Source organism: Aulonocara sp. 'chitande type north' Nkhata Bay, linkage group LG3 (genome assembly GCF_057382095.1).
Source record: "Aulonocara sp. 'chitande type north' Nkhata Bay isolate Kocher_YH1m ecotype deep benthic linkage group LG3, A_spYH_male_GT1.1, whole genome shotgun sequence".
In the NCBI taxonomy this organism is placed as follows: domain Eukaryota; kingdom Metazoa; phylum Chordata; class Actinopteri; order Cichliformes; family Cichlidae; genus Aulonocara; species Aulonocara sp. 'chitande type north' Nkhata Bay.
Genome location: NC_141346.1, coordinates 17,943,462 through 17,971,180, shown reverse-complemented (window position 1 = coordinate 17,971,180; position 27,719 = coordinate 17,943,462). Strand labels below are relative to the sequence as shown.

At 45.7% G+C, this 27,719-nt stretch overlaps 1 protein-coding gene and 1 pseudogene across 1 annotated transcript; one reads left to right on the top strand and one right to left on the bottom strand.

Moving 5' to 3' along the window:
* The first annotated feature begins 6,424 nt into the window (after nucleotides 1–6,424).
* LOC147334293 (uncharacterized) lies at nucleotides 6,425–9,406 on the top strand. Its single transcript, XM_086286501.1, has 2 exons — nucleotides 6,425–7,239; nucleotides 8,191–9,406. Exons 1-2 carry the CDS (start codon nucleotides 6,425–6,427, stop codon nucleotides 9,077–9,079), a joined length of 1,704 nt encoding a protein of 567 aa, XP_086142627.1. The 3' UTR covers nucleotides 9,080–9,406.
* A 12,777-nt stretch (nucleotides 9,407–22,183) lies between these two features.
* Nucleotides 22,184–27,135, bottom strand: LOC147334292 (histone H1 pseudogene; annotated as a pseudogene).
* Between the last annotated feature and the right edge of the window lie 584 nt (nucleotides 27,136–27,719).

The window sequence follows — 27,719 nt, the reverse complement described above, 5'->3', positions numbered from 1 at the left end:
ATAATTGACTGAGACAGGACTCTCTTCCAGACACTAAACCAAGGCACAATGTACATTTCAATTCCTTTAATTTTAAATACACTCAACAAAAATATAAACGCAACACCTTTGTTACTGCTCCCATTCCCCATGGGATGGACGTAGAGACCTAAAATTCATTCCAGATACACATTATAACCATCCTTCCCAAACAGTGGTCACAAATCAGTCCAAATGTGTGGTAGTGGGCACATCTGCTATATTGAGGTAATCCATCCCACCTCACAGGTGTGCCACATCAGGATGCTGATCTGACATCATGAGTAGTGCACAGGTGTACCTCAGACTGCCCACAACAAAAGGCCACCCTGGAATGTACAGTTTTGTCTCACAGCAAAATGCCACAGATGCCACAAGCAATGAGGGAGTGTGCAATTGGCATGCTGACAGCAGGAATGTCAACCAGATCTGTCGCCCGTGCATTGAATCTTCATTTCTCAACCATAAGCCGTCTCCACAGGCGTTTCAGAGAATATGGCAGCACATCCAACCGGCCTCACAACCGCAGACCTCGTGTAACCACACCAGCCCAGGACCTCCACATCCAGCAGGTTCACCTCCAAGATCGTCTGAGACCAGCCACCCAGACAGCTGCTGGAACAATTGGTTTGCACAACCAAACAATTTCTGCACAAACTGTCAGAAACCGTCTCAGGGACGCTCAACTGCATGCCCGTCGTCCTCATCAGGGTCTTGACCTGACTCCAGCTCGTCGCCGTAACAGACTTGTGTGGGCAAATGCTCATGTGACCAAGTGGTCGGCGGGGTTATGCACAAAATAAATAAACTTAACAACGCCACCTAGGGGAATTACACCCCCAGGAAATATATTTAAGAAAAATAAATAAAAGGAATAAAAGAAGACCGCACAGATTCAAGGATGCACACTGAGGCAGGTTGGCTTCCAATATTAAAACAGTTTTATTTATAGAAATAAATAAAATATTATAAATAATATTTTATAAATAAAATATTAAAAGTCAAGATGTAGCGTCATTATTGACAGTGTCCTACAGTAAAAATAAACAATCGTGGAACTTGGACTTACCAGCAGCCGTGGAACCAAAAGAAAATCACACCAAAAGAATCACTGCAGACCACCCAGTGCTGTACAAAAGAAAGTGTGAAAACGACCCACCACCTGAGGTCCCAGGGCCACTGGCTCGTCCTCCTTCACTGAAATAAAACACAGAAAAGTATGTTAAAAGAATAAAAGGACACTGAGCGTCAGGCTCGCTACAAATCATAAAAAGACTAAAACACACGTTAATAACTTTAATAAAAGAAATCACACACACACACACACACACACACACAAGGCTTATTCCCCACGGGTCAAACTACCACTCGTGCTGGTAATAATTATTCTCAGGCGTAGGCCGGTCTGGCTCCCCACCGGCTGAGACCGGCCACCCAGGCGATTTAGAGTCCCAGCACGACACTCGGGCAGAGAATCACTTCAGCCCGATCACAGAAGTGTGGGTACGAGCAACAGTCCAGGGTAAAATAGAACACCAGGCGAACCCAAAAAAAGGTAAGCCTACTTAATAAAAACAAGATAAGACAAAACGAGACAAGACAGCAGACTCCACCAAGGAGGAGTTCACAACAGCAACTGAGAAGGCAGTCCACTCTTCCAATTTAGGTTGGACAATTTACCATGGAGAGGTGAGTACAGCAGTGAACCCTGAAACAGATAAGTGTAACCTTAAACTCTTATAGCTATGAATGCTAATAAAAGTAGTTCTAACAGCTTACCCCAGGACCGGAGGCACTATACTCTCATTGGTGGAGATACCACGAACACCTCTCTCCGCAATGGCAGAATTAAACAGACTGCTGCGCTACAACAGGCCGGAAAAGGATATTAACACCAATTCCAGTATTCGGAGGGAATCCAAGGTTAAGCGAGAGCATACCTGTAGCTGTCGTATAATCGGCTCTTGCTGATCAATCCGTCGCAGTACGCCAGCATTTACTGCTGTATCGTACCAGAAGCTCGGGAGGAATTAATCCAACAAGACATCGGCTTAGCTTTATACAGGCTAGCGCCACCCTGCAATCAATGTGCAGGTGGGTTCCCAATTAACCCGATCACCTGATACAAGGAGCGAGTGCAGTGGAAAGAGAGCGAGGGTGGTAGAGCGAGCGAGAGAGAGAGAGAATGAGAGAAGAAAAACAACGGAAGGCGAGTAGCCCATCTGGCTACACTCACATTCGATGGCGTCTGGCATGTTGGAAAGGTGTGCGCTTCACGGAAGAATCATGGTTCACATTGTTCAGGGCAGATGGCAGCTGAGAATGTCCCAGTTCTTGCATGGCCAGCATACTCACCGGACATGTCACCAATTGAGCATGTTCGGGATGTGCTTGACCGGCGTATACGACAGCGTGTACCAGTTCCCACGAATATCCAACAACCTCACACAGCCATTGAAGTGGAGTGGACCAACATTCCACAGGCCACAATTGACAATCTGATAGACTCCATGCGACGATGTGTTGCACTGCATGAGGCAAATGGTGGTCACACCAGATACTGACCGGTTCTGGGTCCCCAGACCCCCAATAGCGCAAAAAACTGCACATTCCAGGGTGGCCTTTTGTTGTGGGCAGTCTGAGGTACACCTGTGCACTACTCATGATGTCAGATCAGCATCCTGATGTGAGGTGGGATGGATTATCTCAATATAGCAGATGTGCCCACTACCACACATTTGGACTGATTTGTGACCACTGTTTGGGAGGGATGGTTATATTGTGTATCTGGAATGAATTTTAGGTCTCTACGTCCATCCCATGGGCAATGGGAGCAGTAACAAAGGTGTTGCGTTTATATTTTTGTTGAGTGTATGTTTATATTGTCTATCCTGTAAAATAGTCAGATGTCTATTCATATTAATGTACAGAATTCACCTGCTTGCTGCTACTACTGCACATTCACCCAATGTATATAATATATATATATATATATATATATATATATATATATATATATATATATATATATATATATATATATATATATATATATATATATATATATATATATATATATTATATACACTTGGTGGTTGCACCACCAAGGCTGGAGACGGAGCAATACTGGAAGAGCATATGGGAGAAGGACGCAACCCATAACGGCAATGCTCAGTGACTAGTGGATCTGAGGGCAGACCACAGCGACCTCCCTGAACAGGGTCCAGTAACCATCACAGTGGCAGATATCCAAGAAAGGGTCTCCAGTATGAAGAGTTGGACAGCACCAGGGCCCGACATGGTTCACGCCTACTGGCTAAAGAAGCTGACTGCACTCCACGAGCGTCTGGCAGCACAAATGAACCAGCTGCTAGTTAACGAGAGACACCCGGAATGGCTAACTGAAGGCCGGACGGTCCTGATCCCCAAGGACCCCAAGAAGGGACCAGTCCCCTCCAACTACCGACCAATAACCTGCCTCAGTACTACATGGAAGCTCCTGTCAGGCATCATATCGGCTAAGACGAACAGGCACATGGGTCAATACATGAGTGGGACACAGAAAGGAATTGGCAAGAATACCAGAGGCGCAAAACACCAGGTACTGGTAGACAGAACATTCAGCCGAGACTGCAAGACCAAACTGACCAACCTGTGCACTGCCTGGATTGATTACAAGAAGGCCTATGACTCAATGCCCCACAGCTGGATACTGGAATGCCTAGAATTGTACAAGATCAATGGGACCCTAAGAGCCTTCATCAGGAACTCAATGGGGATGTGGCATACAACACTAGAGGCCAACTCCAAGCCCATAGCACAAGTCACCATCAAGTGCGGGATCTACCAAGGAGATGCTCTGTCCCCACTGCTGTTCTGCATAGGCCTGAACCCCCTCAGTGAGATCATTAACAAGACTGGCTACGGATACTGACTACGGAACGGAGCAGTTGTCAACCACCTCCTGTACATGGATGACATCAAGCTGTATGCCAAGAGTGAACGAGACATCGATTCACTGATCCACACTACCAGGCTATACAGCAATGACATTGGAATGTCGTTCGGACTGGAGAAGTGTAGTCGGATGGTAACAAAGAGAGGGAAGGTAGTCAGAACTGAGGAGATTGAACTACCAGAAGGCAACATTGCAGACATAGAGAACAGTTACAAGTACCTGGGGATCCCGCAGGCGAATGGGAACCATGAAGAGGCCGCTAGAAAAGCTGCAACCACCAAGTACCTGCAGAGGGTCAGGCAAGTCCTGAGGAGTCAGCTGAATGGTAAGAACAAGATCCGGGCCATCAACACGTACGCCCTGCCCGTGATCAGGTACCCTGCTGGGATAATAGGCTGGCCAAAGGAGGAGATAGAAGCCACTGACATAAAGACAAGAAAGCTCCTTACCATGCATGGAGGGTTTCACCCCAAGTCCAGCACCCTGAGGCTGTACGCTAAGCGGAAGGAAGGGGGCCGGGGACTGGTGAGTGTCAGCACCACAGTCCAGGATGAGACAAGGAACATCCAAGAATACATTGGGAAGATGGCCCCAACTGACCGAGTGCTCAGTGAATACCTCAGGCAGCAGAAACCCAAGAAAGAGGAGGGAGACGAGGAACCATCCTGGAAGGACAGGCCCTGCACGGTATGTACCACCGGCAGATAGAGGAGGTGGCTGATATCCAGAAATCCTACCAGTGGCTGGACAAAGCTGGACTGAAAGACAGCACAGAGGCACTAATCATGGCAGCACAAGAACAAGCTCTGAGCACAAGATCCATAGAGGCTGGGGTCTATCACACCAGGCAAGACCCCAGGTGCAGGCTGTGTAAAGATGCCCCAGAGACAATCCAGCACATAACAGCAGGGTGCAAGATGCTAGCAGGCAAGGCATACATGGAACGCCATAACCAAGTGGCCGGCATAGTGTACAGGAACATCTGTGCCGAGTATAACCTGGAAGTCCCGAGGTCAAAATGGGAGATGCCCCCAAGGGTGGTGGAGAATGACCGAGCTAAGATCCTGTGGGACTTCCAGATACAGACGGACAAAATGGTGGTGGCTAACCAACCGGACATAGTGGTGGTAGACAAACAGAAGAAGATGGCCGTAGTGATCGATGTAGCGGTTCCGAATGACAGCAATATCAGGAAGAAGGAACACGAGAAGCTGGAGAAATACCAAGGGCTCAGAGAAGAGCTCGAGAGGATGTGGAGGGTGAAGGTAACGGTGGTCCCCGTGGTAATCGGAGCACTAGGTGCGGTGACTCCCAAGCTAGGCGAGTGGCTCCAGCAGATCCCAGGAACAACATCGGAGATCTCTGTCCAGAAGAGCGCAGTCCTGGGAACAGCTAAGATACTGCGCAGGACCCTCAAGCTCCCAGGCCTCTGGTAGAGGACCCGAGCTTGAAGGATAAACCGCCCGCAGGGGCGTGCTGGGTGTTTTATATATATATATATATATATATATATATATATATATATATATATATATATATATATATATATATATATATATATATTCTTCCTCTACATTTTTTGCACATGTCGAGGAGCGTGTCAGGCTACATTTCACTGTGTGTTATTCTTGTATAACTATGCATGTGACAAATAAAGAACCTTGGTCCTTGAACCTTGAACCTTGAAGAGCCTATACTGGTGTTTTTATAAGTCATGTTTGACTTTATGCTTTTCTGAATACTTGCTGGGATGCTTAGAACTTGAATTGCACTGCTGGAAATAGTTTATTTTGATGCACATGCTGTTTTCTTGGCAAATTTGCATCATAGGATTGTTTTTCGTTTTTCCTGCAGTATATAAAAAATGGTGTATCTCAAAAAATATATATATGAAGACACTCAAAATAAATTTCCTGTTGTTGTAAACTATTTTTTGCAACTTTTGTGTATTTAAAGTTTTGAGGGATAAGCCTCTTAAATTTCTCCAAGTAGAAATATATGTAAAAAAAAAACGATTTTCAATTTTTTTGTAGTTTATTGCACTTTTTTGGAATTAATATAGTTATTATGGACTTAATGCATAGATATTATTAAAATATGGGCTATAACAGTTGTACTGATGTATAGCATCTTGAAATGCTCCCAAAAATGGCACTACAGCATGTAAAAATATAATATAAGCTCTGGCGGACTTGGATCTATGGTAGGTCTTAAAGGGTTAAAAAGCAGTACATAACAAGTTTAACAGCAATGTAGACAAAGTAGATTCCAGACTATAGCAGACTTTGATCAGACTTCAATGTTAGTACTTTAATCTTGAGTGCATGGAGGGTCATTTCAATTAAGAGCCTGACTGTTTTATGTTAAGATAATAAAAGCTCTAATAAAGGACTACATTTAAAAAGTATGATGTAACTCTTTGTGTTTTGGTCTTGTGTATTTTCAGACATGGCATCTGTTGGTCCGCTGCTCCTGCTGATGATGTCAGCCTTTTTCATCATCTCCAGTGTGACCACGTCTCCGTCTGCTGACCAAAGCAAACATGAGAAAGCCCTTCGGGAGAAACTAAAACAAGGCAAGGAAAAACTTAAAAGTGCACTAAAAAATAAGGAGAACCTCAAAAATATTGGTGAACCTTTTCTAACTTTAATCACAGGCATTGGGAATGCGGTAAAAGACACTAGTCATGATATTCTTAAATCTGCTACGTCTGTGGTTAATGTTGTGCCAGTGGTAGGTGCTGTATTTTCTTTACTAATGACAATAGCGATAGTGATAGACGAACATGTTAATGACAAATCATTACTGAAAGATATCAAGGAAGAATTTAAAAAAATCGATCTTAAGCTTGAGAAGCATCATCGGGAACTAAAGTGGAACATCTGGGCAGCTGCAACTTATTCTAAGCCAGAGATGAAAATTAGGACTGCCTGGACTGAATACAAAACACTGCTGGGCAGTCTCGCTGGGGCTAAAGATCAGGATGAAAGGAAAAGACATGAAAAAAGCTTTATAGAAGCCTACTCAAAATATGAGAAAGCTTCTCGGGAAATGGGAGAGTTGCTGAAAAAAACAGGAAAGAGCTTCATTAATAACCTCGGGGATGAACTGGCTGAATATGTTAAATGTCACGAGAAGGAAATCATAGAATATACTTATCTCATTCTTACACTTATCTTCAAGGGCAACATGATGAATCAATTCTACTACAGACTGAAGAACATACAGTCTGAAGCGAGAAATGATGAGATGAAGAAGAACGTATATGTGTAACAGAGTTAATAATACATATGAAAAACATGCACTTACCTGTTCTTAATTATCATTTTAAGTGTGAATTTTATCTTTTTTTTTTTTTATTGTATTTTATTTTGAAAACCCAGAAACCGGATCTCACCCTAACGTTTAGAAGCTGCTAAGGCTTCCGCTCCTCACAGCGCGCGCTTGCACTGTGAGGGTAAGTCCGGTAATGAAAGGCTCTGGCATTTTTATGGTTTCTGGTGTGAATGTTGTTACATAAGTTATATATGTCGATGTATATAGGTTCATATTGATATTAGAAAGTTTCTGTGTAACTGAAACAAAGGCGGGTTGCTGTTAAATAGTGTTTCTGCCGTATTTATGCTCTTTGGCAGTTAGTCTTTGTCAGCCCCCTAGTGGTTGCTGCGCATAGCAGGAAATGTGTTTGGATTTACCGTTTTTCTGTGCTTTTTGTGATGTTGCTTTACATTGTAGGAGCTACAATTGCCGGTACCACCAGAAGACACCTGTTGAATGTGTTTTATGTCTTCTGCAGGTATGTGAGCTTGTTAACAGCCATTTTGTCTGTAAAGCACAAGCAAGTGAAGATGTAATGCGCTATTGTTAATTTGTCCACTAGAGGGAAATGTTTAGTCGGTGGTATTTATGTTTATCCTGTTATTTTGTTTTATACGATTGTGGAATGTATTTTATTAGTCATAAGATTTCTTTTGTATACAAGCTCAGTATGACAGACTGTAAAATGGGAGAAATTATTATTTTCCACCTTTTCTTTATTAAAAAGTTAATTGTAAGTCTGTTAACACAGCGCGCGCTTGCACTGTGAGGGAGCTACAATTGCCGGTACCACCAGAAGACACCTGTTGAATGTGTTTTATGTCTTCTGCAGAAGTAAACTGTGAAAAGCCAACCCTTCTGAGCGTCTGTGATTCTTGAAGAGCTGGAAGTGTTACATATGAAGCATTGGCAGCAATGTTTGAAATCCAAAAACAATGCATTGATAGCAGTATGACTTATGTTAAACAGGACGTGAAACCACTTATTGATAAATCTAAAAAGCGTGATGATTTGGCACAGGAAGTCTGGGATTTTCTGCAGAAGACATATGACAGGTATGACTGGATGGTTGTTGGATTTATAACCAAAAAATCCAGACATAAAACAATTAAAACCCTGAACAAACACGTGCTGACAGGATTCCAGGATGTGTCAACAGATCGCATTACTGTGGCCGTATCCAGACAGGTGAAAGGGACTCAAAGCAAAGTACAGGAGGTCAGCACAGCCATTGAGAAGTGTATTAAAAAGAAAGTTTTGTGTTACAAGGTGGAAGAGACACTCCGCAGATGTGGGGAAAAGGTGGCAGGAATTCCAATGTCTCAGACTTACACAGCAGTCCACGCCTATACTAGAAAAGCTCACCAAAGCATCAAGGCAAAGGAAGCTAACCCTAAAGCTAAAATTGAAGACCCAGCTGATGATGAAGATGAAGTCAATGCTGCTCCTGAAAACCCTTCAGATCAGACTCCTTACATTTACACAGGGGAGTGTGAGAAATCTCCAGGGGTCAAGCATGGAAAGTTTGTTGTTCTGATCAAAAGTGACGAAGAAATGATGGGAAAAGATCCGTGTGCCAAGCAGGACTGTGGGCAAAGAAAAGGCAGAGGAAAATGTGTGAAAATGAAAGACATGTTCCTTGGAATTTGCCGGTGTAATTATCCATACTATGGGCTTCACTGTGAGAATGACATAAATGATTATGCCATAGAATTAGAGAAAGAAGCAGGGACACAGAAAAATAAACCAACAGTGACAGGCAAGAGGAGGCGAAACAAGAACTGAAACAGCAGAACAGACTTCATGAAGTGACATGAGCTTCTTCTCTAAAATGACATTGAAACATTCGGTAAATCATCTTTTTCCTCAGACTCAAAGTATCTAAGAAACCAAAACCACATTTCTGAATGCGACTAACACTTTAATCCACTGCTCCATTCTCAGTTACTCAATCTGTTTGGATCACATGTTTGTGGCTGATGTGCTCACCGTCACTAAGACTAAAGCTGATTTCATGTAAACACAGGCGGTTAGAAAAACACCAGAGTGGGCTCTGATTGGTTTGAACCTCCTCTGAACATTGTTCCCTTCAAACAACCAAAGTCAGTGTCCGAGATCATGTTCACTTCATGAGATTTTCTGCTGTTCATGTTTCTTTGAGCAGCAGCTGATGATGCACAGCAAAATCTCCAATAAAGCTTCTGTTTCACTGTCATACTTGTGTCTCTGATTTGAATACTCACCTTATATCCTGTCAGTGTGTCGTATCACTCATTCTAATGCACACTTTTAATGTAGTCCCTCCTGACTGGGGGAGTGGAAATTTCTAAGGAAATCCAGATTTTTATTTTGAGTGAAGTGACCCTTAAAAGTTCAGTTCACCTATATCAGCTGTAGGTTACAGCTTAAAACACTTCAAAAACACCAACCTTCTGTTGGATGGACGTGTTTTCTGTCCACTACACTGTAAGTCAGTGCTTTCAAAAAGTTCCCTTTTCATTGGAATATACGTACAGATTTTCAACATCCTAATATCCTAACTATTAAAAAGAGTAAAACACTGACACCATTAAAAACTAAACTAAAACAAGAAAATCCAGTCTGGAAAGTGATGAAAAATACAGTAAAAGGTCAAATCTAAACAAAATAATTCAAAAATATTAAACTAAAACAATAGTTTAACTGGTTTTATGTCTGCAGCAGATTTACTGTTTGAATATAATTCAGAAACACTTGACCCCTGTTTCAATCCAGGCGCTCAATGTTGACATTGTGGAGGACTATAAATACCTTGGAGTACACATTGACAATAAACTGGACTGGGCTAAAAACACCAAAGCACTTTACAGGAAGGGCCAGAGTCGCCTCTATCTTTTGAGGCGACTGAGGTCCTTAAACATCTGTCGGAATATGCTCAGGATTTTCTACAAGTCTGTTGTGGCCAGTGCGATCCTCTACGCTGTTGCATCCTGGGGGAGAAGATTGAGGGTTGCTGATGCCAAAAGACTCAATAAACTGATCCGCAAGGACAATAATGTTGTGGGGATGGAGATGGACTCTCTTAAGGTGGTGTCAGAGAGGAGGATGTTGTCCAAGATGAAGAGGTTTAGTGTCTAGACTGGCTGGGGCGAGTGGAGGAACAGTGGCGTGAGAGAGCAGCTTCTGTTTTCCATCCTGAATCTCAGGATCAGATTTTATTGTCCTTGTGCAGCTGCAGTGCAGTGGTTTTGTTTCTGTATTCTGAGGACTGATTCCATCTAGTGGATATCTGAAGACACTACACAGGTTAGTTTGTATGAAGTTCATGGGTCATGTGACTCTTCTCCCACAGAACATGATGCTATGAGTGCCACCAACCTCAGAGAGGTAATCAGACAGTGACTAAAAATCTATGAAAACATCAAAATCTGACAGTAAACATTCTGAGTTGTTTGAACAGGTGTTCAGGTGTGTTCTGTTCATACTCTCCATCACTAAGACACGCTGAAACAGGGTCGGAGAGTAAATATGAAAACATTAGCTCAGTCTACATGTAAAGATGATCTGAGGTCAGCAGGAACAGGGCAGGTGTTTCAGAAGAAAGGTGCTGTAAAACAGCAACAACAAAACAAATGTGTCTAATAAGCAATCTTATTAGTATTACTGATGCTCAGCAATGAAACACAAAGATATTACACACTATTACACACTATTAAAAGCAGTAGCGGTTTTTGATATGGGCGATTGCCCAGGGTGGCATCGATTTTGTTATTGACCAAATACTTATTTTCCACCCTGATTTACGAATAAATTCTTTACAAATCCTACCATGTGGATTCATGGATTTTTTTTTCACATTCTGTCTCTCACAGTTGAAGTGTACCTCTGGTGCAAATTACTGACCTCTGTCATCATTTTAAGTGGGGGAACTTTCACAATCGGTGGCTGACTAAATACTTTTTTGCCCCACTGTATGTCTGATCACAGACAGTGGAAAAATGTCAGTCTTAGTTTTACTGGATCTCAGTGCAGCATTTGATACAGTTGACCACAACATTCTTGCATAGTTCCCATTTCTGTATAGCTGTATATCTCAGATTCCTGTAAAGTTATTTATTTCATATTCTGTATAGTTTTTCATATTTATATCCTGTACATAGCTTGTACTCACTACAGCCTGCACATACTTATAGTTATAGAATATTCACAACATACTTCATACCGTGTACATTATAACATACCATAATAGACCCATTTCTGTAATATACTCACATATCTATATTATTGCTAATATATATTGTAATATATCTATATCACTAAAGCACTTCTGGATGGATGCAAATTGCATTTCGTTGCCCTGTACCTGTGCATGTGCAATGACAATAAAGTTGAATTCTATTCTATTCTATTCTATATTACTCAAACGACTGGAGAACTGGGCAGGTCTTTCAGGAACTGTACTAAACTGGTTCAAAACATACTTAGAAAACAGGAAATACTTTGTATCAATAGGTAACTTCACATCTGAGCAGACAAGTATCACATGTGGAGTTCCCCAAGGTTCCATCTTGGGACCCCTTCTGTTTAACATTTACATGTTCCCACTGGCACAGACTATAAAGAACAACAAAATAAACTATCATAGCTATGCAGATGACACACAAATATATATCACAATGTCACCAGGAGACCAAGGCCCTGTACAGGCTCTTGGTAAATGCATTGAGGAAATTAATGACTGGTTGTGCCACAATTTTCTCCAGCTAAACAAAGACAAAACTGAGGTAATAGTCTTTGGCGCCAAAGAAAAACAATTACAGGTCACCAGAGAACTTCAATCTATACACCTAAAAACCACAAACCAGGTGAGAAATTTGGGTGTAGTGAGGGATGCAGACCTAAACTTAGAAAAACACATTAAGACAATAACAAAGTCAGCTTACTATCACCTCAAGAATATATCAAGGATAAAAGATCTGATGTCTCAACAGGACCTGGAAAAACTAGTCCATGCATTCATTTTTAGTAGGCTTGATTACTGTAACAGCATCTTTACAGGTCTACCTAAAAAAATCAGTCAGACAACTACAGCTCATTCAGAACTCTGCTGCTCGAGTCCTCACTAAGACCAAAAAAGTGGACCACATCAGTCCAGCTCTGAGGTCTTTACACTGGCTGCCTGTCCGTCAGAGGATAGACTTTAAAGTTCTGATGCTGGTCCATAAAGCTCTGAATGGTTTAGGACCAAAATACATCAGTGACCTCCTGACCCAGTATGAACCTTCCAGATCCCTCAGGTCATCTGGATCCGGTCTTTTATCAGTTCCCAGAGTCAGAACCAGACACGGAGAAGCTGCATTCAGCTTTTATGCTCCTTATATCTGGAACAAACTCCCAGAAAGCCTCAGATCAGCTGAAACACTCAGTTTATTTAAATCCAGGTTGAAGACTCACCTGTTCTCAGCTGCATTTGAATAAAGCACCAAATCCACACTTTTAAGCTTAAATTTCCAAACTAACATTTTAACTACTGATTTTATCTATTGTTCTGATTTTATCTGTTTTGATTTTATATACTGTTTTGTTTGTTTGTTTGTTTGTTTGTTTGTTTGTTTGTTTGTTTGTTTGTTTGTTTGTTTGTTTGTTTGTTTGTTTGTTTGTTTGTTTGTTTGTGTCATGGTCCTGGGTCATTGACCCAGCGTTTTGTGTTTATTCTGATTTGTATTAGTTTAGGGGTTAACCTGAAGTTTGGTGTATTGTCAGCCCTACCTGTGTCTGTCCTTGGTGCTCTGTTCATGTCCCCGTGTTGTGTTGTACATCAGTCTGTTTCCTGTTTTATTTTGAAGGCTCGTGTTCTGGATTTCCTGTTCTGTTCTGAAGGTCTGTGTCTGTTGTTATTGTGTTCAGCTTGTCTCCTCCGGTCCCCATGTGTATTAGGTTCAGCTGTTCTTCCCTCCTGTGTGTGATTACCTGATTACCTTGTGTGTGTATATTTAGTGGGTGTCGGTCTGTGTTCGTTGTCGGCTCGTCTGCGTTCCTCCGTGTATCGCTGCATTCTATGGTGTTTCGTTCCTGTCTCTGCGTCTCTCTGCCCCGCACCCCTTTTGTATGGTCTCAGGTTTGTCTTTAGTTTCTCCCAGTTTAGATTTGTAATTGCTCATGCTGAGTTGCCTGTTTTTGCCACCACCACCTTGTAAATAAACATCACTCGTATCATCAGTTCGCTGCATCTTGGGTCCTCCCTTCCCTCCACACCACACGGCTCCCTCCGCCAGCCGTGACAGTACGAGCCGACCAAACATGGACCCAGCAGCATTCGCACCTACCCAGGAGTTTCGGGAGGAAGTAACCGACACGGTCGCAAGGTTGGTAAACCTGTGGCTCGAGCAGGAGGGAGAAGAGTTCCACCGCGCTGTAGAAGCCAGGCTACAGCAGCTACTCTCTGCACACTCCTGGCTGCTAGACTCGCTTCACCCGCTGGCACAGGACTTCCTCCTTCATGAGCTGCACCTTCACCCTCCAGCCGCTACCGCTTCCCAACCCAGCCCGGCGGTGAAGATTTTGCCCGGCCCGCCGGAGGTTTTGCCCGGCCCGCCGGAGGTTTTGCCCGGCCCGCCGGAGGTTTTGCCCGGGAGGAAGCGACGATCACGCCGTCGGCACATCGCCCCACAGCCGGAGATTAGGACTTCGGAACTGCCGGCTGTGGTGAGTGAAAAAGACACTGTTGTGACAGCTCGTGTGACTGTTTATTCCGGGGCTGTGTTTGTTGAGCCAGCTGCCCAGCCGGTAGCTCGGTTAGCTGCCCTGCAGCCGCTACCTCAGTTAGCCACTCAACCGTCACCTCCATTACAGTCACAGCCAGACCTATAAGACACTTGGTTACAATCCATAGCTCAGTCAATAGCTCAGTTGGCAAGAGACTCATCAGCCTTATCATCACCTATTCAGCCATCATCTTCACCAACTCCTCCTGCACAACAAGTTAAGTCCATCCAACCTGGAAAGAACTATTTTTCACCTGTTCATGTCAAGCAGAGAGACACACCACATACTGTAGTAGTCAGTCCGCAACAGCTGGCCAGCCCAGAGACTGTGACGCACTCCAGGGCCTCCCCAGAGGCTGGGTTCCAGCCCCCGGCCGACTCTGGACCCCTGGAGGTTAAGAAGCCAGCTGAGGACTGTATCCGGCTGTCGCTGCCTGAGCTGAGTCAATGCTCCGTGCAGCTGCAGTCTGCCTTGTGTTTACCAGAGGCCCGTGCGCCTGCTGGTTCTGACCCGTTCCTGCCAGAGGCCCGTGCACCTGCTGGTTCTGACCCATTCCTGCCAGAGGCCCGTGCGCCTGCTGGTTCTGACCCGTGCCTGCCAGAGGCCCGTGCGCCTGCTGGTTCTGAACTATGCCTGCCAGAGGCCCGTGCGCCTGCTGGTTCTGACCTGTGTGTTCCAGGGGCCCGAGGTGCCCACTGGTCCAGAGACTGTTTTCGCTGGGGGGCCCGAGGAGCCCGTCCAGCCTCCTGCTTCGCCTGCTGGGGGGCCCGAGGAGCCCGTCCAGCCTCCTGCTTCGCCTGCTGGGGGGCCCGAGGAGCCCGTCCAGCCTCCTGCCTCGCCTGGCCCGGCTTCAGCATCATCGGCTTCAGCTTCGCCTGGCCCGGCTTCAGCATCTTCGGCTTCAGCTTCGCCTGGTCCGGCTTCAGCATCATCGGCTTCAGCTTTGCCTGGTCCAGCCTCTGCTTCAGCCTCGTCTGGTCCAGCCTCTGCTTCGGTCTCGTCTGGTGCTGCGACGGCCACGCCACCTTCGGGTCCCGAACTGCCGCCTCGACATCGGCGGTCATCTGCCAGGCCGCTGGTGGAGCGTCATCGTCAATATGGACGACCTCCTAGACGCCGCCGCTGCCTTCCGCGTGGTCGGCCTCCAGACTTGTGTCATCGCCGCCGTTGCTGTCCGCACAGTCGGCCGCCTGAACGGTTTCCTCGTCGCCGCCGTTGCTGTCCCCACGGTCGGCCGCCTGAACGGTTTCCCCGTCGCCGCCGCTGCCGTGTGCACGGTCGGCCCCCTGAACTGCCTCCGCTCCGCCACCGCTGCCTTCCGCTCGGTCGGCTTTTGGAGCTGTGTCGCCGACGTGTCGCGGACTTCTGAGCTGTCAGCCTCTGGGCCGGCCTCCTGAACTGTGTTGTTGTTCTTGTGCTCCAGCATGTGTGTTTTTGTTTTGGTCAGTTCCCTCGGTTCGCTGGAGCTTGTTCTGTTCGGTGTTGGTCCCTCCGTCCTGGGCCCCCGCCACCCGCCCTGGGTTGGTCGTTTGCTTTTGTTTTGGGCTGTCTGGAGCCAGCCCTTGGAGGGGGGGTACTGTCATGGTCCTGGGTCGTTGACCCAGCGTTTTGTGTTTATTCTGATTTGTATTAGTTTAGGGGTTAACCTGAAGTTTGGTGTATTGTCAGCCCTACTGTGTCTGTCCTTGGTGCTCTGTTCATGTCCCCGTGTTGTGTTGTACATCAGTCTGTTTCCTGTTTTATTTTGAAGGCTCGTGTTCTGGATTTCCTGTTCTGTTCTGAAGGTCTGTGTCTTTAGTTTCTCCCAGTTTAGGTTTGTAATTGCTCATGCTGAGTTGCCTGTTTTTGCCACCACCACCACCTTGTAAATAAACATCACTCGTATCATCAGTTCGCTGCATCTTGGGTCCTCCCTTCCCTCCACACCACCACACCACACGGCTGGCTCCCAGTTTGCTTGTTTTAATCAATTTTAAATCATGCTTTTTATTTGTTTTTGTTTCTAATGTCTCTGTAAAGCACTTTGAATCACCTTGTTGTTGAATTGTGCTATACAAATAAACTTGCCTTGCCTTACTCATGCTGCCCCAGGATTATGCCAGCACATTTTGGGGACAGCATAGGCACTAGTTGGTTTTCTGCCGCCCATTTGCTGGGAATAAGGGCGCCCCTCCGTTTGTGAGGTGGGCCATTATGGGCTCAAATCGTGGTCATAAATATTTTGTACTTGTAAATCAGTTTCGTATGTGTAAAAAGAGTTTGTGTGTGTAAAAAAACAGATTTGTGTGAAACTCTGCACTCAAGTTTCAAGTTATAAGTATGAATTTTGACCCTATTTTTCTTCCTTTCATCTGATTGGTCAATGTCGTGTCAATTACAAATTTAACAATCCAATCAGAGAACAGATGGGTTTGGCTATTGGAGGGGTGTACAAACTTTTTTAGTCTAACAACACAGAAACAGGAATTCTCTGCTGCTCCTGTTTTGCAAGATCACAGAGATAAAACAACAAAAAACTAGGGATTGTCATGAACCGAAGTTCCACGCACAAGCTGGACCCAGGAGCAGAACACACACACAGTGGTACGAGAGAACAAAAAATAAACTTTATTATAACTGAGGGTGTCCCGGGAGGGTAGAAGGGAAAAAACGCACGGAACCAGAGAAACCGAGGGACCGGGAGGCGAGTCGCGCTGGAACGCCAAGAGTGGGACTGTGGGAGGCTGAAACAGAAAAAGGAAAAAGGATTATTGGGGTGCGGGGAAAACGGCAGCATACGAGGGGAGGTAGAGTGCGCGTCTTACGATGATAGCGGGGCCGAGGAAACCGGAGGGAGGGGTGAGGGTCCGTGGGGAGAAGCTCCAGAAAGGTCGAGGCTAGGGATGGGTACCGGTGTCCGGTGCCATGATGGCACCTTCGATCTTCGATCTCCCATGTAACTGCTCCAATAACACAGGAAGTAGGCAGAACAGATCCAGGGTCGGACTCCTCTCCGACTGGGGCGTATTGCCGGGAAAGAGCGTCTGGTTTAACATTACGGGAGCCTGGCCTGTAAGTGATGGTGAAATTAAACCGGGTGAAAAACAAAGCCCACCTGGCCTGCCGTGAGTTGAGCCGTTTCGCCGAGCGGATGTATTCGAGGTTTTTATGATCGGTCCATACAATGAACGGCTGTGCAGCCCCCTCCAGCCAGTGCCTCCACTGCTCCAGAGCCAGCTTTACGGGCAGAAGTTCGCGGTCTCCGATGTCATAATTCCTCTCGGCTGGGGAAAGACGACGAGAGAAAAAGGCACAGGGGTGGAGCTTACCCTCGAACTGTTGGGAGAGCACGGCCCCTACTCCAGACTCCGATGCATCCACCTCCACAACGAACTGCAGGGAGAGGTCCGGCTGGCGAAGGATCGGGGCGGTGGCGAACCGTTCCTTGAGGTGAGAGAAGGCTTCCTGAGCCAGCCGGTCCCAGTGGAATGGCACCTTGGGTGATGTTAACCTAGAGAGAGGCAGAGCAACTTTACTGAAATCCCTGATGAAACGTCTGTAGAAGTTAGCAAACCCCAGAAAGCGCTGAAGCTGCCGGCGATCGGGTGGTTTGGGCCAGTCCAACACTGCCTGAACTTTTGCCGGGTCAGGTTTCAAATCCCCTTTGGTGATGATGTAGCCCAGAAATGCCACTGAATCCATGTGGAAGTCACATTTCTCTCCTTTAACAAAGAGCCTATTCTCCAGCAGGCGCTGCAGGATCTGCCTCACATGGACCTCATGTTCCGCTTTAGACTTGGAGAAGATGAGAATGTCATCTAAGTAGACAAAAGCACATCGGTTAATAAAGTCTCTGAGAACATCATTAACAAGAGCCTGGAACACGGCCGGGGCGTTGGTCAGGCCGAACGGCATCACAAGGTACTCGAAATGGCCTAGGTGAGTATTGAAGGCCGTTTTCCACTCATCCCCTTCACGGATTCTCACCAGATGGTAGGCGTTGCGCAAGTCCAACTTACTGAAGATCGTGGCACCCTGAAGTAACTCAAAAGCAGAAGAAAGAAGGGGCAGAGGATACTTGTTACGAACGGTGATTTTGTTAAGCCCGCGATAGTCGATACAGGGGCGAAGGGTCTTGTCTTTCTTAGCAACAAAGAAAAACCCCGCTCCCACTGGGGAGGACGACGGCCGAATGATGCCCGCAGCGAGAGAGTCTGCAAAGTACTTCTCCATAGACTCCTTCTCTGGCTGAGAAATGCTGTACAAACGACCAGATGGAAGCGGAGCCCCAGGCAGGAGATCAATCGCGCAGTCATACGGTCTATGAGGGGGAAGTGAACGCGCCCCGTCTTTACTAAACAGTTCAGCCAAATCATGATAAACACGCGGGACCGAGGTCAAATCCGGGGGCTCGACTGGCTGGTCAGACCCTGGAGATGTGGTTGGAGCAGGTGCAGCTTGGAGACAGTTCATGTAGCAGTCAATGCTCCACCCAGTCACTCTCTCTTTCTTCCAATCAATGTGCGGATTGTGCTGGAGCAGCCACGGATAACCCAATACAAGGGGGGTGCGCGGTGCTTGAAACACGAAAAGCTCGATGCGCTCTGAGTGGTTACCCGAGAGAGTAAGAGACAGGGGTTCTGTGATTTGGGTTATGTCCGACAAGCGTTGCCCAGACAGGGCTGTGACAGCAAGTGGATCGGGTAGGGCGTGTAGTGTGACGTTTAGCTTTTTCGCCAGAGCTGCGTCAATGAAACTCTGCTCAGCACCTGAATCCACTAGAGCTTGAAGAGAGTGGGTAACATTCTTAATGGTGAGTTTTGCAGGTAACATAAGCCGGGGGAGAGAACTTTTAGTCGTTATATCGCCCACCAGTATTCTCTCAACTACTGGCGAGCGCGCCCTTTTGCCCGTGCGCGGAATGAAGAGGCAAAATGGCCCTGACGGCCGCAATATAGACACTCACCGGCAGCCATACGCCGTTGACGTTCTGCGGGCGAGAGCTGCGAACGTCCAAGTTGCATGGGCTGCTCCTCCTCCTCAACCTCGCAGTGCTCGCGTGCCGCTCCAGGCCCCGGTGAGGCATCCCTCGGTTGCCGAGGCTGAGCGAAGCGACGTTGCGTGCTTCGCCGTGCACGCAGGCGATCGTCTATTCGGATGCATAGGGACATGATCGCACCTAAAGAGGAGGGTAACTCACGCACCATCAGTTCATCTTTAATCTCCTCGCTCACATTATTTAGCAGTGCCGTCTTTAATGCTTCCTGCCCCCACCCCGCTTGCGTCGCTAGTGTCCAAAAGTCAACTGAAAAATCTGCCATGCTCCGCTTACCTTGCTTCAGATTCATGAGGCGGAGCCCAGCCGCCGCAGCAGTGGAGCCTTTATCAAAAACACTCCGGAACAGAGACAAAAAATCATCATAAGTGATTTCGGGACTAGCGCTCAGCACGGCTTGTGCCCAGGTCAGCGCACGATCTCGTAGCAACTGAACAAAATATGAGATCTTACTCCCGTCATTAGAGAAGGCATGAGGCCGCTGGCGAAACTGGAGAGAGCACTGCATAAGAAAACCCGCACACTTCCCTACATCCCCTGAAAACAGCTCAGGTGTGGGGAGATAAAACTCACACACAGCCGGGACCGGAACCAGTGAGGCAGTACGTACTGCGGAGCTTGATGACGCCTGGGTGGGTTCGCTGGTAGGCGAGGGTTCCGGCAATGGAGTGCGCTGAGCAGCTGCTAGCGTTAAGGCAGCGACATTCTCGCTGAGGTGAACAAGCATTCGCTCGTGGCGTTGTAAGATCGCTTCCAGTGTGACCGGGGTGGAGGGAGACGGGGAGGAAGCTGAATCTGCTGAGTCCATGGTGGCTGGAATATTCTGTCACGGGGGTGGAACGGACTCAGGCGCAGACTGAGGTAGCACAGTTCAACGACACTTTATTAATCACACTGGTGCGCTATATACACGTGAAGGGAGGGGGGAAACACCAGGGTCCCGGGGATCAATAGGCTGGGGAGACACACTTCTTCGCACTCGCTCTGCTCCTCGTCCAAACAGTCTCCACACAAGCAGCTCAGCTCACTCTCCTACTCACGGGGTCCAGGAGTCACAAAAGGGCTGATCCAGGTAAACCTGTTTACACAGACGAGGGTAAGTCGAAGGCAAACACGGGAACAGTAGAATCGCAAGGAAGCCAGGCAATACTAACGAGAGTTACTCAATATTCCAGCGACGAATAGCTCAGAGCCCCAGCCTTAAGAGCCAGAGATCTGCAATTCGCTCGAGATCAGCTGCAGGTGCGTGGGCCAAGGGCAGGAGCCCAATCAGAGCTCCGCCCAGGCAGACAGGTAGGAGAGAGAGAGCGAGAGAAAAACAACAAACACTTGTGGCCACACTGGGCTGGCCGGGGAGGCACAGGGACCATGACATCGCCAGACAGAACACACTCCAGCTCGCGATTCTCTTTCCGGCCCAATCAATGTGAGGGTTATGTTTCTGTAGCCAGGGGTAACCTAAGATAAGCGGGGTGTCAGGAGCGGGAAAAGTGAAAAAGGAAAGCTGCTCCTGGTGGTTTCCTGATGCGACTGACTGTACTGGCGCGGTTTGGTGGGTGATATAAGCAAACACTTGATTATTCAATGTGGACGCAGGGATGGGCGGCTCGAGTGGAGCAAGAGACACCGCTAACTTCTTAGCCAGTCTCTCATCCATGAGGTTCTGTTCCGCCCCAGAGTCCACCAGCGCGGAGCATGTAAAGGTCTGGTTATCAGTCACGAGGGTAACGGACAGTAATAATCGGGGTCTAGTAGTGCTTAAAGTGCTGCCCACCCGTATCCCCGGACTTACCGGTGGGCCGGGTCGTTTGGGCGGACCGGGCAAACAGCGATGCGGTGACCGGGCCTCCCACAGTACAGGCATTCCCCAGCCCGAAATCGGCGTTCCCTCTCCTCCGGAGAAAGCCGAGAGCGGCCGATCTTGTGGAGAAGGGAAATTATTTTACTGCTATTGTTAAATAATTGTCATTATTACCATTGCATTAATAATATAATCTGGAGTTTATATTGCATTCAGGGGTTGAACAGTGTGTGTCTTTCAGAAAGACTAAGTTGCAGGCTGACAGGAAGTTGCAGGTTTGCAGAGTGTGCCTTTTGCAGAACTGAAACCGAAAGCAGAAGCAGGAAGTTATTTTGAGCAGCAGTATGATCATTGCTTTAACAATGTAACAGATAGCTTTAAGAAGGCCTTAAGATGCTTATGCACACAGTTATTATGTTTAGTAGAGGTTCTTGATTAAAACATTTATTTAGTAAAAGTCATATCCATAGTTTCAGTTCGATTATTATACATACGAGAGTGGTTTCTGTCTCTCTGTCTGGTGAGGGGTCAGGAGCTAGTCGCGAGGTGAAACAGGGTGCAATTGTGGTTAGCACACAGACGCAGACACACACACACTTTTAGCTAGATTCATTTATGGGGGAAAGTTTAATTATGTTTTGCTGATGTTGCAAAGAGCAGTTTGTCGCAGAACTGCTGCTGAGGTGTTAAGATGACAAGCGAGCATCCGGCAGTGACAGGATGCACCTGTTATGAAGATGGAAGACGATGTTCTTTTAAACTGTGTTAAAAGGTCATTGTGGTTTTGATTTGACGTATGTATATATCCTGTCTGTGACGTATGAAGGGGCGTCAGTAATTCAAACCCTGATGCTATAAAAATCTGTGTATGCTCTGATTAAGTCGAGGACTACTGGCTGTCTGCGTACAGAGTGTCTTCCCACACGTGTGTTCATTGAAATCATTGTTTGACCAAGACCTACTGGACCATGGGTGGTGTGTACTGATAGGTTTGTAGCATAAACCTATTCGCTGGAACGTTAAGACAATATAATTACACTGCTAAGCAAGACACAAGTAGGCAAAGTTCTTCATGTTACTCGTGCACGGGAGAGAACCGGACAACCGCTTGACTCCAGTTGGTCTCGTCCGTTCTCCCGTATCACTGTCCTTTTATTGAGGTTACATGAATATGCATAAGTTCATTAACATATGACGTCTACATACACAAAGAGTACCTTGCCTGTGTGTGTGTGTGTGTGTGTGTGTGTGTGTGTGTGTGTGTGTGTGTGTGTGTGTGTGTGTGTGTGTGTGTGTGTGGGGAGACTGCTGATCAAAGGGTCAAACATCCTTGGTCAGGAAGAGGGTAGCCTCCCCCTCACCCTAGATGGTTCATCCTAGATAACACGGTGAGGAAGTCCTGCAGTTCATCTAAACAAAGAGCACTTAGACTAGAACAGACGCAACTACGTTAATCCTACCATAAAATAATAAGACACGGTATGACCTCTCATGCTCCCAAAGTGCTGTCTAATACACACAAAGTTTGCAGACTATCAAGGATCAAAACCTCTACCAATCTACAACTAATTACAAAACTCTAAGCATATATAAGTAAATATTTCTAAGCATAAATGACAATCAACAATACAAATCTAACATTTCCCCCCTTTTTGACCTTTATGCCTGAAAAGTTCCCAGGTATGAATACCTCATGTCTGACAGTTTCAATGCAAACATTTTTATACTCAGCATATGTCAAATCACCCTAAATTACTGAAAAGGTACACAGTACAACAAATGTATTAGCAGTTATCCCATTCATTGAGCTCATCTCATGGCAAACTGCATCTTACGAGCAAACAAAGAAATTGTTAATTTAATAGTGAAAATAAAAAAGTAACATTTTCAAAAACATCTCAGCTTGGTAATGCTTCCTCCAGGTGTGCACATCACATGCCTCTCTGCAGAGTGGTTTGAGTTCTGCAGGGCATCATGAATGTCTCTTCCAGTTGTTTCCATCGTTGTCCATAGGACCAGAGTCCAAATGTATGTAGAATAAACATTCAAACATACCAGTTGGTTTTGTTGTTTGTCAACATGGTTCTCAGCTATTTCCAAAGCTGCAGACCTCTCAGCACTCTAGTTTTATGGCCTCCCATTACCTCACTTCAGGCCTTCGTCCTGTGAGGGGGATATTTATGACTCCTTCATTGTCCTTCATTGTCCATACTCTGCAGAAAACACCTCTGTGGAAAGGGTGAAGGGTTGTCTTACTGCTATTATGATCCCAGCAGCCTTCAGAGTGTCATCGTATGCACAGTACAGTGGCACAGCGTTAGGTGATGTTCATAGGAAACTGCTGTCATCACCACCATAGCTTCTGGTTCCTGTGCTTTTCACAGAATCATGATGTCATCCTCGAACTCCTTCTACGCTGTCGATGGAGCTTGGCACGCTCCTCATCCCCTGAGTGTTTATGTTCCAACGCTGCTGAAGGTTTAAGGCAGAGCACGTCGTACACCTTAGTCGTCTTCCTCAGCGTCAATATTGAATCTTTCATTGTATTTAAAATCTTGCTGTGGGAAGTCTCCTCTTGATTTCCTGGAAGCTCAGTAGCATGTCTGCTGTGCTGAAGATGATCTCTGATCCTCCTGAAGCCTCTCTCCCATCTTGTGGACGATCCTCTCCTCTATTTTGCAGGCAGTTTCATGGTCCTTGCTGTGGCTCCAAGGTCTGATCTCATGATGGGCCCCAACCAGCTTGATCTTTGACCTCAACCACTGCCTGGTCCTGTCAGCTATGCGCTTCTCACTGGGCCTCTGAAGATTTCTCAGGAGATTACTGCTGCACCTGTATTTCCTTGCTAGGAAGACAAACTATTTGGAGAGTATGTCAACAATCATCAAACCACATTCTTTAGTTCAGTGAACTTCACTTATAGGCCATCAAAGCCTCATCTGAACATGGGTGCACCACTTGCATAGGTTTAATATTTGTAAATAAACGGCTAATCACACAAATCACTGCAACAATAATAAAAAACATTGTTTCATGTTAATCCTGGACCCCTCCTCTTGACGCATGGACACACCCATGCGTCAACTCACCAAACCTGGATTCCTGTCTTAAAGAAAAAGATTAGCTAGATCATATCCCAGGCAACATCAGGGCATCTCCTCCCCTGGAGCAGCACCACCCTGGACCTATAATCCTGCAACGAAAATGTTAGCGTGTTTTGCATATTAAGTTTGCTTAACACCTGGCTCTCCCAGGAGCCTGCATACACACCATCATGGCCTGGAAAACAAAATCTGGAAGTAAAATCAAACTCCATACCTGTAAACAATTGTATCATAAGGACAAGAAGCATTCAACATCAGCAAGACAAGTGTCATGTGCAGGTTTTCTCAAATCAGTAAACTACAATCATTTTCATAAGTCGCCTCAGACATGGATCATCCCATGTACTCAGGCAACATTAATGTAATCGGTGACTGCTCTTAAGCAAAGTCACTCCACTTATATATTACTATGGGCTCAAAAGTGGCCAGCTAATGAGCCCATATCAAACTATCCCAGAAACACTGTATCTCTTATTTGTTTTACTCATGTCACTTGTCCGTTTCAGCTGAATCTTCCACAGCATTCTCAAAGAAACTAACATTAGCAATGCACATTGACTGTAGTCAGACAGAGGTCAGACACAGGTCAACAGGTTCCAGAGGTGCCATAAAAACACCATAAAGTCAACCCTAGCTGTGGAAAGAAGTAACACCAGTTCTCAACACAGGAAATTTCACACATGTTATTCACATTATCAAAGTAACCTTCACATTTTCCCATCAACACAATGCAACAGCATCACCACTCATAACCTGTAAACACAGTTTTCCTCACACATAAACCCAGAAATCCTGTAGTAGGAAAAAACATCAACCAGTTGTCCTGGTATAAATCGCATCATCAATTCACATGAAGAACTGGCATGCTGCAAGAAAAGAAAATGCAAATATTAGCGCTTGCGCAGGCGTATGCATACTTTGTCACAGTTATCTCTGTGAGCAACTCAAGCCTATGAATAACACACCTGATAAATGCACAGACACAGAAAATGGCATTTAAAAGGTTAAATCATCATGCAACCTCGAGTGTTGCTGTCATCTTTCTGCTCCTGTAAAAGGAAACACATGGGTTCATCTGCACCTTTGTCAGGTGGGGGTTAGCTTCACACAATCATGTTCAGTCAGTCAGTCAGTTATTTTAAAATTCTTACTCATTCACTCAGTGGTTCCTTCTTTTGCTAATTGTGGAAATTATCATCGCATTCGTTTCCACGCTCAGCAAAACGACGTTATTTCAAAAAGAAAAATAATTTAGACTGGATTTCCTCGTTGAATCCTTTTTGGGGGGGACTCTCATTTCCTAATTGTCCCAAATAAGTGGCTTTCTCCTGAACCCATTTTAAATGTGGAGAAACTCACTTGCAACAATTTTCTTGACGACGTGTAACGCTTTTAATTCCCGACTTGCAGATCTGCTCAAAGAAAAGAAATTCACAAGCAAAAATCAGTGCTTGTTCAAAAATGAAAAATAAAAAATAACAGAGATTATCAAACCAAACTCTCAGTGCACTGTGAAAGTATCAAAATAAAAAGGCCTTGTTAAGTCATGACACAAACTCCTCATCATCTTCACAACAGGAGAAGAATCATCAGCTAGATTCACTCCAAACCAACCATCAACTGCACAACACACAACATAACCCTAATGTCATATTAGCTATGAGTTTAATCACCCGGTCTGTGCTCTTCACTCATTTAAGCCACAGATCTATTTTATTCAATTTTTCCTTTTTCCCTTCATCATAAAACATGTGACATGCTGTCATGCACTTCACAAAAGACGTTTGTTCTGATGTATTCAGAGTTGTGTATCTAAATACAGGATTCACTCGCACATCAAAACAGGAAACTCAGTGTTTTAGAGTCTCCACTCAACACACAACAACTCCAACACATCTCATTCACTCGTGCTAGAATTCAGTCACCTTTCATTAATCTAAAACCGATCAACTAATTTGCATATCAGCTATTAACCCACTAAGTTGACAGGACGACAGAAAAGCATGTTCAAAATAGTATCACAAAAGACAATTTCCCTCATACAGTAAATTACATGTGCTGCCTCAATCAAGCAGGAAGCTTCTCCCAATTTACCATTTTAACAACTAAATTTATTGTCTGATCACTGGTTGGTCAAACCAGGATCTTTTTTCCCACAAAAGTTAAACTGTTGTCCTGCAACCTGGAGAGTCAATTTTTTGCATTGGATACATTCAGTATTTAATAACAAGTGTCTGCTAAATTGACACTAATTTAACACTGATGAAAGATAACAAGCTAATTTTCATTGCATGGGTGTTTGTGTTATTAGGCAGGTCTAATGCATGTCTGTGGAGCTGCATCTCCAGCAGAGCATGTTCTTAAAGCTGCCTTTCCTACACATTTCTCTGCTATTATTTAATCATTTCTTAACTAATGTGCTATGAGTCTTCATGAGTCATTTTGTGTTTGGAATTGTTAGTAGGGTTAATGCATGTTCTGCTTGTGTGTGTGTGTGATTTTGTATATGTTTCTATTTTCGCAATGTTTCAGACTCCGTCTCAATTTTCCAACTTAAGCAGTCAGTTTTCTTTTCCCCAGGTTTGCTAACCCAAATTTTGATTTCCCACATTAAATAATTCCTATGTGTTCTCACCTAGTCTTCTCACTCTGTTGTCCTCTCACTCTTTTGTCCTCTCCCACTTCAACAGTCCCGGCAGTTCTCCTTCAGCTTTGTCCTGTCTAGTAGCTGAAGTGCTGCTGCTGCCTTCTTGGGCGACTTCTTAGCAGCTGCTGCCGGTTTCTTGGCTTTGGCCGCGGCGGGCTTCTTGGCTTTGCTCTCAGTAGCCTTGTTCATCTTGAAGGATCCGGAGGTCCTGGTGCCCTTGGTCTGCACCAGAGTGCCCTTCGCCACCAGGCTCTTGATGGCGGTCTTGACACGGGCCTTGTTCTTGTCCACATCGTAGCCTCCGGCAGCCAGAGCCTTCTTGAGAGCGGCCACAGACAGGCCGTTGCGCTCCTTGGAAGCGGCCACGGCTTTCACAATCAGCTCGCCCACGCTGAGGCCGACCTTCTTGGGCTTGGAAGTCATCGTCTTCTTCTTTTTGGCCTGAACCTCGGCGCAGGGCGTGTTTATGATGGAGCCTTTCCCACCACAGCGCTGGCACGTTGAACGCATCATGAAGGGTCCATTTCTTTCATGTCGCTAGCCGCATGTGGCTTGCCCAAGTCACTCAGTCCTTTTTGAGCATTTCAACATGCTGCCGCCGCAGACCCTGGCCTCAGATCCAGCAAGTTTAGCGCGCTGATCTCCAAAAAAGTCCCGAAGGCCAGAAAGACGTCAAATAAGTGTCTCGTGCTGAGAACTCAAACAAAAACTCCTCTTCACGCTGCCATCTTGCTCGCCCCTCCGTGAAATTCAACCAATCAGACAGGAAGATGGGTTTGCTTTCTTCTTCTGCTGCTGTTTATCCACATTGCTGCTGCTTTGCTGGGACTTTTTGTGCTCAGGACTTGCTGCTGTCTCTTTATCATGGAGCTGCATTTCTTATCTTCAGGGAGGAGTGAGCTCGCTTGTGAGGTTGAGAAACACATGGCACTGTAAATAAGTCAGCCAGAAACTTGGCCTGCATGTTTCCAATGGTGTTAAACTATAACTTTCTTCCGACTGCTGCATGTGGAAAATTGATTCAGGTCTGCTTTTCACCTGAAAATGACAAACTAAGACATGTTCATTATTATCATCACTGCTTAATCAACACA

Coding starts and splice junctions, on each gene's coding strand:
- LOC147334293 (XM_086286501.1), top strand. CDS start 6,425: ATGGCATCTGTTGGTCCGCTGCTCCTGCTGATGATGTCAGCCTTTTTC. Junction 7,240..8,190: donor GATGAGATGAAGAAGAACGT/ATATGTGTAACA, acceptor TGGAAGTGTTAC/ATATGAAGCATTGGCAGCAA.